Below are 13173 nucleotides of genomic sequence, written 5' to 3'. Positions count from 1 at the left end.
CCTATCTGTAATAATAGTTATGGTTCGTGACATGAAATTAAAGGCCACATCTGATTTGGCTAGTATTGTTGAAATTGCATAATTTGGCCCAAAGACAATGTATTTAATAATATCTTAACCTAAGAACAATCAGTGTTTTCTTGCTGGCAGGTGTGCTTGAGATTTGAAAGTGTTTGAAATTCAAGTAGAAGCATATACTAAACTTATGTAAGGTCACAACTGATATGCGGTAAATGGTAACTAAAGAGAGGGCTCTTGAAAATTCTAATCACTTTCAAAGGCTAAATGCTGCTCAGTCTTTTAAGGACTTGGGTGACTGGTATTTTGTAAAATATTTGTGAAGTTTTAATAAACTGATTTTAAAATATCCTTTGAAGGAAGCATTTGTGTTAATTTGGTCTTGTTTACACCTGGTTTCATTATATTAATTTACCAACATTTACACAATATGAGGCTGTTAAGTTAAAAATTTTAAATTTTATATTAGTACTTGAAAGATATTTGGAGATTTTGCTATATGTAATTTCCAAGTGAATGTTGAAATAAAATATATAGGTTATAGTTATTATATGAAGGTATTTTTGCTATAATTGCTTCTTTACCCATGTATCCCATATTGGGGCTGTTTTATTGCTAATGGGTTAGTATTGGTATAATCATGTGTGTTAGGAGGTAGAGAAGATTGTGGTTCTCTTAGGCTTATAAATTGAATCCTCAAGTATCTTTTCTTCAACCGAGAGCTTAATACCTCCCACGTGGCCCCTCATGGCCTGATAAGAACATTTGAAGTGGTAAGATACACTAAATAAGCACTTTAGGCAATGAAACTTGTCAGAAGGGAAACTTGGGTGAAATCCAATTCATTTCTCAAGATTGGAATTGAGAGTATTTTGATTCATTGGCTTTTCTCAAGGTAGATTAAAATACATACTGTACATAATTTAATTGACATTAATTCAGATATTTAAAAAGGGAATATTACATTTTTGGTCTCTATTTTTTATATGTATTTTAAATGAAAGTGAAGGTGGGTGAGTCAAAGTGGAAGTCTCAAAATTTGTAGCTCCATCAAGCAAGCTGATACTGTGTTAAGGAGATGTGTTGCCTTGAGATCAGGCTGTTTCTAGATTTGGTAGTTACACAGCAGGCTTTGTTTACGGTTGACTGAATTGTTCTTAGACAACAATCAGCTTGAAGTAAAATATGCTATTTGAAATTTCTTAACCTAATATTGCATATATTTCTGTAAATTAAAATTATGTCAGATATCGTGGGCATTATGAAAAGAATACCTTCTTAGACTTGCAAAAGTTCTGATCCAAAGATCTTGGAAGAAACTGAGTTTATATTTCATGAGCTCTAATTTTGGTAGATGAGTGGGGTGCAATTCTATCACATTTCTATGATTCTGAAGAACTAGTCTTAGTAAGTGTACCTTCCTTTTATCAATATAATCATAGAAATGAAGTCTTACCCCCCCCAAGAAGCCCTAAAAATTAGAAATAAGATATTCAGTTCATTAAATAGATTAATAGTTTATAATAGCTTAAAAATTAATACAGACTTATCCCAAGTTGGTTCAAAATAGAAGTGATTAACTGAAAGAAGAAAAAATCAGTGATCGGTGCTGGAAATGATTTATTTTTTTGTTATTTTAAACTCAGTATATGTTATTTTAAACTTAGTACATGTATATGTTAAAATATTTTCTACATGAAAATATTTTTATTGAAAAATTCCATTTTACTGCTTAATTTTTGTGTGTGATAAGATTTTAAAATGAATACACAATATCTAGATTTAAATTATTCTGGTTGCCATTTCTCCCCAAGGCCAGTCTGAGTTTCTTTGAGGTTACTTTGACTTAAAAGTCTTAATTTCAGGTTCCAAATTCAGTAATTTCTGGAAATAATGCGACTATAGCTCAGTGATTGGCTATCACCCTTAGGTAAATTCTGGATTTACCACCAAATTCCTAACTTTTAAATACACTGCAGGTTCACTTTCCTCCAATGCCTCCTTTGTTCCCCATCTCTCCCTTCCATCTCCCTGTAAGGAGTTCCCTTATATAGCAAATAAGACAGCTCTATTGTGGTAGCAGATGGTCCAGTTATTCTAGAATTTTACTCTGTCTGGTGCAAAGAATGTTTAAAATAAATTATCTTAATTCTGTCAATTATAATTTAAAAAATGGAGAAGTTGGTAAAATGTCAGCTGTAATATCAGAGACAGTTTAACATCTCAGTTAAGATAAGGCTATTTAATGACTAGTTTCACTTAATACTAGTGATGTTAATAAATACTAACAACAACAACAAAAAAACCCAAAATAATAAATTCCCTTAATTCACAGAAAGATTTTCCTGTAACTGCCTTGTAACGATATTTACTATATTTGAAAGAGAGAAAATTTATGTGACTGTTTAAGAAACTCACTGTGTACATTCCTGTGTAAGTACTATATTTCTTAAGCTATGCAAATTTGCTATGTGAATGATACTTGAACCAACATTTAAGGACAACTGTGAATACTTTGAGGGTTTGCCTACACAACTAGTTTCACTGGAAAAGTATCGTTTTGTAACTTCTACGTAGTCCTCTTGTTTTGAGAGACTGGCATCTTGCTCAAGCAATAGACTTAATAAGAAGGCAAATCTCTTATTTGTAGAGCTGCCTGTCTATACACTGACCTGATTTGTTCTCAGGCAGGAACAATGTCTCAAGGTAGTGTTTATTCTCTTAGGATACTTTTTTCTGTTCCTTGACTTTTAGTAGGATCACTAGGAGAAAAAAACTTATCATCAATTAGGGCAGTTCTATAAATTAGTCTATTAGGATTCTTTCCAGGATGTGCTATGGCCAACAGTGTTTTAAAGTTCATAAAAAAGTATAAATATGTATTAATTGTTCAGATATGGTAATTTGAATGAGTCATGTGTGTGAAGAGTCAATATTTTCACTGAAAGAGATCTTGGAGCTAAATCCATACATTAACCCAAGATCATACAGATAATTGGAAAGACGAGATTAGAATCCAGGCGTTTCAACTACAGACTGGTACTGTTTTAGCCATATTTTGATACAAAGATGAATTTGCTAATTTTGTAATTACCAATAACTAATCATTGAAGGTAGTTTCTGGAGATATTTTTAGTTAGAAATATGCTAGAATTTTAATGATTTTCCATTTGAAGTTGGACAATAACATTGATTAAACAGACTAGATTATGGGAGGAGAATTTAGTTATTTGAACTCAAAAGACCTAGGTTCTTATTTAGTTAAGCTCAGAAGCTACCTGTTGGACCTTAAAACCTCTGGGACACTTAAATATTCTTCAAGATGGTTGACTTTAAATAGTCTGTATTGAAGAATTCTGAAAATTTTAAATCAGGCACGCAGATGATTTAGGCCTAACTTTCTGACATTAAAAAAAAAAAATACTGGGTATCCCTGATTGTAAGATACTATCAATTGTGAAATGTACCATTTAGTTAAGATAGCATTTTAAAGAAAAAGATCCTCACTGAAATGTATGTATCTGTTGTGAAATGTGTCTCGATTTCAGAAAATGTATAAGTGTGAAAAGTATTTTATAGACTGGAAAATAGAATTTTTTAATGTTATCTTGTAACTTCAAGTATTTCTCCTATATTTTCATAAACTAAAATTCTGAGTAACTTATTGTATCAATAAATGGCCTCATTAAAAAGTTGAGTGATGTGCAATTAAGTAACAGAGTTATCTGTTGGGATTGAAATTTGACAGTCTTCAATGTATTATATGTTTATGCTAATGCTTTGTTAGTGAAGAAATAATTGAGTATTTCATCTCTCCTAAAATAATTATTTGTAACTCAAAGCCTTTGACTCTTCACTTTCACCCTCATCAATGGTAGAAGAGTTGTTTTATTGATAGTTTGTATGAATTGAATAAATGAATGTAGAATTATTCACAGGCATTGAAATTGTTTTTTGGCTTTTAATTTAACAGCCGTGCTTTATTTTGTTTTTAAGTGGATTGGAAAAGATAAAGACAGTAATTTTCATGATGAACTGGCTCATCTTATATAGGGTATTGAAAGTAATATTTTTATAAATGTTATAGATTAACAGACTAGAATATATTGCTATAAGACCATTAAAAAAAAAAAAAAAGACCATTCATTAAGTGTCAGGATCTAAAAGGAAACAATCAAATAATAACGGAGTCGTAGGTTAGCATTTTATCTATCTTTTCTGTTATACATTTTTTATTAGCTTGATTAATGAAAACATGCTTTTTAGAATTCTTAGCATTTCTAAAGTTATGTCATTAAGATTTATATAATATTTTAAGTAACTCCCTATAACCCCCCATTTTCTTTTGTAGGCTCCAAACATAGCAGAGACTTCTTGAAAAGATCATTAAACTTATATTTACTAGGTTGGAAAAAGGCTATATTTTGGGCCACTTCTTTATGAAAGAAAATTTCATTTCCTATAATTGTAGAAAAAAAATGGAATTAATATACTATAGTATACACAACTTATTTTTTGGTTTGTGCTTGAGTCAGTTGTCATATGTAATTATTCCTTATTCAATACATTCCTGTCAAAAGTAAAATTTAAATAATCCTATTATACCATGACCTTAACCTTAAATCTAGTTCAAAGTCTTCTAGGACAGATTCCATTTAAATAAAAATGCATTTTTTCCCCTCATTAATGGCAGATATAAACATAAAATTTAAGAGGTGAAATGGACTTACAAAGAAATAATTTTTACTATTTTATATTCTAAAAGAAAGTGAGGCTCAAAGGAGCTTAAGATACTCCAAAGGACTAAATAGCAGAGCTTGCATCCCCAAGTTGACTTCAAATGCTTTTTCTACTGGTTTCCCCACACATCATCATGAAAAGTTTCAGGTCTTAGGTCAGTTTTCAAGAGTATGTGAGATTTGTACATCAAATCACTTAAACCAGATAAAATGTAAGTAACTAATGGTCTACAAAAGAGAATGATAACCATTAATTCTTGGTATCAAATTCCTTTCTGATAAAATCTAAATTTTGTATTCATTTAAATACTTTCTTAAAGGAAACTAAGTATAATTACTGATTTGGATGTTATGGAAAAGGAAAAGGAAGAGAAATTGGAAACTACAAAGAAAGATGAAAAAGTGAATTGTGAATAAAAACAAAATGTGAGCATTTTGTTTTTGGCTTTTTTCCTCATTCATCGACATCCATCCATCCATCCATCCATCCATCCATCCAGTATTTATTCCGCTGTTATATGCTCTCAGTGAACCTATCTTCTATTTGGTAGAGATTAAATTCTAGTGGATTTTAAATAATTTTTTTCTCTCTAGAGTTATGTTTATTTTGCTTAGTCAAACCTAAAGCCCAGAAATCTGTTTTATGTGTTGATAATTCTTGCAAATCCATCAATTTCACCAGTTTATTCTTTTCTTGATTTTTAATACTCTTCTGCCATCTGGTGGAAGAAATAGCTTTCATTTTAAATACTAGTGATTTTTATTTTTGCCACATAGATTTACATAATTTTATACATAAGATTTAACAGTTCTAAATTCTAATTTTAAACCAAGACTCCAGGATTTTGTATTAATTTAAAGCAAATCTTACTGAATTTCAGCCACAAAAGGAGAAAACTGCACCTAGAACTGACTAGAACCAAAATAATTAGCAATCAATTATAAATGCAAGTACTTAGAAATTTAGTAGCTAAGGTTCAATTAAAATGTGAAAATACTAAACAGGGCCAATATTCTCATTAAGGACTGTAACGTTAGTGACAAATTTCCAAAGTCCTACTTAAAGTTGAGAAACCCTTTGCAATTAAATAAAGCAAAAGTAATGTGCTTGGTGCTTATTACATTTAGATATAAAAACAAAATTATGTATCAAAATTTACATGATAAACAAGATGTTATTTTAAACTGTGTGAAGTTTTCAAAACATCATTGCTTAAATAATGTCCAAATTTAACATGTTTCCAACTTGAGTTGCAGTCTTGTCATATTGTTCATTTCCACCTCTTCACCCTCAACCAATTGCTATGACCTTCTTGGGTCAGCCAGATGCACTTGTTCCCTCTGCCTGAGTGCCCCATTCACTTCTCATTCTTCATGACCTGGCTGCCATACCATCTCCTCTGTGAATGAAGCCTTTGACCCCTAGCTTAAGTCAGCTGTGTATTTTTATCTAGAAGCACTCTTTAAATTACATTTTTTTTTTCCATTTAGGAATCTCTTTTCCTCATCAGACTGTGAATTTTTCTCATACTTTTTGTATTTCCAGCCCTCACTATAGACCCTATTATATAGTAGACATTCAGTAAGTGTTAACAATGAATGCTATCCGTACCAATAAAAGTATTACGTATGGAATAAAGGCAATTCTATTACTTAGCATTGTTTTGGCCTTTATTAGAAAAATGTTATAAGAATCCAGAGATTAGGAAGATTGGAGAAAGTTCAGCAAGAAAAGCAATCTAATTATATTGCTTGACCAGTGAGAAAAAGTTAAAGAGAGCTAGAAAAAAAAAAAACTTTTTAGAAGAAAGCAACAAGGTGATTTAGAAAAAGAACAGATATTTTGAAAAGAGGTTAGTAGTTCTGAAGAGTAGGCTCATCATAGAGTAATCCAGTATAAATGCCTCTTTGATGGCAAGTGGAGAAAGACATTTGGGGAAGTCACTGAAGATTTGGGGGTAAATTTGCTCACCCCTCGTCACACTCTTCCACAAGCTATTCGGGGAAGGAGTTGTGAATAGCTGATGCCTGGCGACTTCATAAAGCCTCAGAGTTTTGTATCAAACTTTGGAAAATAACGTAACCATCACCCAACTAATATACTTTTCACAATTTGAGATTCCCTGAACCCATGCTTACTGGGGGCAGTTGTAGAGGTGAGGGAAATGGGGTCCGAGAAAAAAATGGTGGTCCTTGTGGTGGGTACAATTAAATCTCTGTAAAAAGAAATATGATGCCAGTCATTGCAGACAATTGCAAACTTTTAAAATGATGAACAGTGCCATTTGAAAATACAAGTAGAAGTTTACCTGATCACTGGAACTTCCTTCGTATTGTTTAAGTTTGTAAAACAATAACAGCAACAAGGTAAAGCAGCATATGACAATACATTACTTATTACAAAGAGATTTTGTTCTAAATGAGAATAGGTAACAGGCCACTATTGAGCATTATACCCATCAGTGATATAGCTTCGCCTCTGAAGTAAAAAATGGTCGAGTATCTAATAGGTGAAAGTTGAATTAATTTTGCCCAGTGATTAGAACACATACTTTTTGCCTTTAAACTTATTTCCAAAGAATATTTTTATTTACATTTCTTAAGATTAACTACATATAGCATGCCTCTTTATCTTTGAATCAATAATATTCTCAATTTAGTTCTCAGCATTTAGAAGCTCAAAGTGAAGTGAGTATGGAAGTGTAAGTTAAAAATTGTTTCTCCCTAAACACCAATCTTGAAAGCTCTCTCACTTTTTCAAAAGCTCCTTTACTACATAAATAAATAAATAAATACATACATACATACATACATACATACATACATACATAAATTTTTAAAGAGTGCAGGGAAGAGAGTTTCTTGCCTACGTGGTGCCCTACTTATTCAGACTATAATAGACACAGATTAGACTCATAGACCTCATTTATGCAGATGTGTGGCTATAGTCAACATGAGATGGTTTGAGCTAAGGGTACTATAACAAACTCAATTCAAACTGTAATTAAGACCTGCAGATTGCTGGTTCTATATTGCTAAGTTAGTTTGAGAGTTTCCCATTTTCCAATTAGGACTCTTTAGTGCTTTAGATGTATTTTTATCATCTTCACAAAACTTTGAGGTAGTTTTTATAACTCATTTTACAGACAGAGAAGCCATGGGTTACTTTCTTGCTCAATGTCATACACTTAGCAAATGGCTTGTGGAGCTGGGATTTGGACTGAAAAGACTGTCGGGCCGAAGAAGAGTAGTAGTACATTCCTGGGTCTAGAACTTCCCTGGGCTCCCCACTCTCCTGTTCTTTGAAATGAAATGACATAGGAAATGCTTTCTAGCTCAGAAATACTGTCGTGAGAACAGAATGGAATGGACAGCTGAGGGGAAGCACTCACAGAGATGCATAAAGCAGCCCCGGTCCTCAAAAGGTCAGCCAGAGTGAGAAACTTCATTCCGAAAGAAGAGCCTAGAATGGAAGGGTTAGGAGACTGTTCTCAGTTTTTTCTAAGTCCTATCCCTATTGTAAATAGACTGTTTAGTTAGAGGTGTTGAGATAGTGGTCAGGCTAAATTCTGCCTCTAGATTCAGGTTTTGTAAGCCTAGACAGTGCTATAAAAAAACTTTAAATCCTTTTAGACAAGATATGCATTCTCTGCCCCATAACATTGCACTCAGTTCCTATTCTTCCTAATAATCTCACAGTTCAACCTATTCCTGTTTGGTTCCTGAAGTTATTTGAATTTGTGATCTCTACCCACAAATCTTTGAATACCAGCGTCATATCATGCTTAGTATGGGGGATGTACCACCAGTGACTCAAATGAGATTTCTTATGTAATATGTAAATCCACCTTGAGCTTCTATTCCCATGAGATTCACCAGGCTTTCACATGGTCTGGATGCTGTTACTGGCAACTGTAATTTCTCAAGAAGAAAATAATATGGGAAAAGTCTTGTAAGGTTGCTAGGGAATAAGCACAATATGAGTAAATTCCATAAAGCAAATTAATGCGGTCTTTACTGGCCAGCTGATTCTGAAGGCAAACTTTTTCATGGTCTTCAATTACGTTTACTTCAAATGAACTTATCCTGTGAGTTTCACACCAAATCACTGTCCTCTGTAATTGAATTTTGAAAGAAAAATCAACTTCATCATGTTCTTATTAAGACTTGTCCCCAGCATCTGAAGCAAATTATAACTTTATGTATGTCACTCTTCAACTGCTTTGTATATATTTGAAACTCAACTCTGATTTACCTTTGTGCTATTATTTCTTTTGTCTAAATTTAAGCAAATCATCCCCCTTTCCCTCTTTTTTCATATTTCTCCTTTGTATTTTTCCCCATAGATTCAAACCCTTGAATTTCTTTTTTTTTTTTCCTTTTGATAAATGGCACTATTAGGAATCACTAAGTTATCCAACACAAGAGTATTTTATATTCTTTCACCTAGTGCAATCGAATCAGTCCAAATGAACATCTTTTTAATTACCTTGCTTCAAATGGCCCTTGGAGCTAGAATTCAAAGAACAGTGTGATCTCCTGGAATTTCTATGCCCATCTAGTATTTAAGCCATATTGCTGATGTTTTATGGTCATGGGCAATATGAGTCACAAAACTCAAAGCTACAATGAGTAATTGGTTCCAGACTAGGAACTCCAACTTCTAAAGCATCTTGATTACTGAGAGAATAACTTCATCTTCTTGGTTAGGATTAGAGTTATGTCCTTATCACAAACAATCCATAATTAAAAACTGTAACCGCCAAGAATATTAAAGTGCTTCTACAACATACCATTCAGGGCAGTGATACACATAAGAGCCTTAACAGATAGAAAAATTAAAGGTTCTAAAATTTTCGGTTATTATATAATATTTTTCATTTCAAAATGAAAGTTATCTTCAAATAAAACATTTTCAGTCAACATTTAATTTAAGTAGTGTCTTTAGCATTAAAATTATTTTTTCCTAATCCCAAAAACATTTAAAATGGTAATATAGGTCTAATTAATGCCTCTAAACATAATTTCACTATTCTTGACATAGTAACAATTAAAAACTTGGTTTCTAATTAATTAAGATCTCTAATGACAGTTCTTTGCAGCTACTCATAAATGCATTCTGAATTTTCAAATAATTTCTAAATTTTCCTAGTTGGAAAAAATTGTAAGTAATAATTAGATTTTGATTAAATAAATTGAACATAATTCTTTAGTCATGACATGGTGTGATGTGGTCTGATTAAGAACAAGTGATTTGCTGAACGAAGAAAAGATAATAAACGTAATTTTGAAATTAATCAGAGAAGATTATTCTGATAAAAAAACCAAACTCTTCCTTAAGTATCCTTTAGATAAGTTTCTAGAGGCATATTCTTTCAGTGACTATCACAGATAAGGCTCTTAACAACAATTACAACAAATTTTTGATTAGTTTTTAAAATAACCAAAGACAATTGCACTGATAGCTTCCATTTCAGTCAGAAAATATGTTTTTTTTTTTTTTAAAGCTTATTTTCTTTTGAATATTACAAGTAGTTTAAAGTGGGTCACAGGGTCATCTATTACTTTGCTTCAGACTTTGGAAAACTCTATTATGGTGTCTTATATTTTTGCAATCTAGCTTTTACCTTATTAATAGATACCATAGTAGAGCTCAAATGAAAACACAAATTTTCTCTTATGACACAGTTTCTTGCTATCAATTTACGGTAGTAACATTTGTTTCTGACTACATAGGACATTAAGACAGTTCAGAGCTCTCCGCTGTCTGTTATTTTTACATTACATTATTTTGAGGATGTGAAATGTTTAGACAGTTTATAGGGCCTCTCTCTCCCCTGACACACATGCCTAAAGGTTAAAATTAGTTGTATCAAGCAGTGCATAATCATTTACACTTTTAACTGAATTTGGTGAAGAGTACTTGAAATCATTTTTTTTCTGTTTACACTTACATTATGACAAAGGACGTTCATCAGCAACTACATTTAACAACTGAGTATGTGTTTCCTATAAGAAACATCTCTCCCAATCACACTCACATTTAAAAAAAATTTTTTAAGTAGTAAGGTCTAGAAGACACAATTATAATTTGATATAAAGTGTGGGCCTTTGGTTGGTCTTTCACATATAATTTCTTAAATAAATGACTGGGAATAAACATTTGGATTTTTATAAATTTTTATTAGGATATTAAGATACTGAAAATAATACACATTCACAACAAAAAAGTATTATTCTATTTTTTGACATGCACATGATATTATGGACAAAATGACCGTATTTTTTTTTCAACGTTTATAATCAGTAAGTATTTCATAAATGGATGCAGAGTGATGAGTTAAACTTCTGTTTACAAGCAGCATGCAATATATTGCCTTTACTTGAAAGGTTTATTTCCAAAGTTAATGTTAAATACCTGATACATAACTGTTGTCAAGCAGTTACTCTCATTGTCTTCTCAGACATGCAAACATTTTGCTAAATACGAATCTACAAGTATTATGGTTGCATATATTTCAGAAGTGGTCAGAAGAGAGGAGAATGCTGGAAAGTTTGAGTTCTTTCAGATCTTAATTCAAAACAGGAGATTTTCATCTATGTCTTCTGTAAAAAATGAAAGCAAAACATATTTTTAGAAAGTAGCCTGAGTAGAGATATAAACAAATAGCATTACAGGTGGGGGATTATAGAAGTCATCAATAAGGCAGTACGATGGGTCTCAGCCCTGGGAGGGCATCAATATGACCCATGAAGCTTTAAAAAAAATATATATATATATACACACACACATATATGTGTGTGTGTGTGTGTGTGTGTGTGTGTGTGTGTGTGTGTATATATATATATATCTCCTCAGGCTTTACTTCTGGCATCCTGAATCAGAAACCCCAGGGATGGGCCAATGGCACGTATATATTTATGTATATATTTATTTTGTTCTGATGTTGGGTTCAGAACCACTGAGAAAAGAGATTGAAGGGAGGCTCATCCAAGAAGTGCTAACTATATCAATCCATAACAGTTGCTAAAATATATATACAATGCAAATAAATAGAACTATAGGGTCAGTTAAATCAAATTTCCGTTGAAGTAATTGGGAAAGAACTAGTTGCTATGGATGGATATAAGGCCACTCCTTACCTGTATGGCCCGCCCTCACTCAATAGCTGTTGAACGAATGCTTAAAGCAGGTTGATTTGAAGCATGCTAACTACAAATCTGTATGAGACACCAGGTAATTTTCCTGCTCAATATAAGTCTTCCTTTTACCCCAAGAGTGGGAAAGATTATGAGCTTTGGTTTATTTCTTTTGAGCACAGGCTTCAATTGTAAAATTGGGATAATAGTCTCATTACTTATATATTTACTTATATTTGCACTCATACTTTTTGTCTTCTTCCTGTTGTTTGGATTGTAGGTGTTGATTCCTGTTGACTTTAAGGTTTGTCCTCTACCTGTACCCAGGATTGCTTCTGACCTCGGAATTCTCTCCATATTTCCTCTTTTTCTTTTTAAAAATTTTATCTTCATCTTTTTCTTTCTTACTAGGTCCTTCCTATTAGCATTTAAATATGCTGTATATCTAGCCTCAAGAACAGTGCCTGGCACTAGGTGGACTATCATTAAAGATTTGTTGAATGAATGAACGAATGAATGAATAAATGAGTGAGTGAATGCTCAAGCTTCTTTTATTTCCAAAAATGCTTTTCTTAACTCTACATCCCTCTCTTACCTTTTCCTGCCTTCAAACAGCCACTTTTACCCTTTTTCATCTCCTGTTCTTTTTCAGCTAGTAGAACCTGGCTTCCATTTCTACTATTCCATAAAATCTGCTCTTCCCAAGGCCACCCAGGATTATCCTTATTTCTGTATTCAATAAGTATACTCAGTCTTTTATCTTACTTGACATTTCAGCAACATTTGGCACTGTGCTCTCTTCTTCCTCTTTGAAACACCCGTTAGACATGATACTATCCTCTTTTCTTCTTTCCCTTCAGGAGACTTTTCATTCCCCTTCGTGAACTCCTTCTTTCTCCTCTCTCCATTGCCTAGATGTTGTTGTTTCCTGGTGCTCAATGCTAGACCCTTTTCTATGTAACTCAACACATTTTTCCTTGGGGAATTAATTTCTTTCCCCAGAGTCAATTACTTTCTGTATGCTACTGATTCCAAATATATATTTTAATTCTCAAACTCTGTCTTAAAAAGCAGATCCATATCTTCAATTATCAAAAGTGCATGGTCTCTCAAGTACTTCAAAATTCCATGTGTTCTAAATGGAATTTATCATCTCCCTCAAATTTGCTTCTGTTCTTGTGTTTTCTGTCTCAGGTGAAGGTACCTTTATTCACCCCGCCTGGCCTGAGCCAGGAACCTAGGGATCGTACTGTTCTTTCTTTCAATCTTTCAGCTG

The 13173-nt window shown here is 32.6% G+C and overlaps 1 protein-coding gene across 1 annotated transcript in view; it reads right to left on the bottom strand.

The window, feature by feature from the left end:
• Nucleotides 1-10925: 10925 nt before the first annotated feature.
• Nucleotides 10926-13173, bottom strand: part of SPARCL1 (SPARC like 1) — a 34952-nt gene continuing 32704 nt past the window's right edge. Inside the window, exon 11 of the mRNA XM_016161059.2 lies at nt 10926-11363. Within this exon, the coding sequence (XP_016016545.2) occupies nt 11335-11363 (29 nt within the window). The 3' untranslated portion in view covers nt 10926-11334. The remainder of the gene's footprint in view (nt 11364-13173) is intronic.

The sequence above is a fragment of the Rousettus aegyptiacus genome, unplaced genomic scaffold (assembly GCF_014176215.1).
Source record: "Rousettus aegyptiacus isolate mRouAeg1 unplaced genomic scaffold, mRouAeg1.p scaffold_m13_p_10, whole genome shotgun sequence".
Classification (NCBI taxonomy): Eukaryota; Metazoa; Chordata; class Mammalia; order Chiroptera; family Pteropodidae; genus Rousettus; species Rousettus aegyptiacus.
Note: the sequence above shows the minus strand (reverse complement) of the source record. Positions and strands in the feature narration are given on the sequence as shown.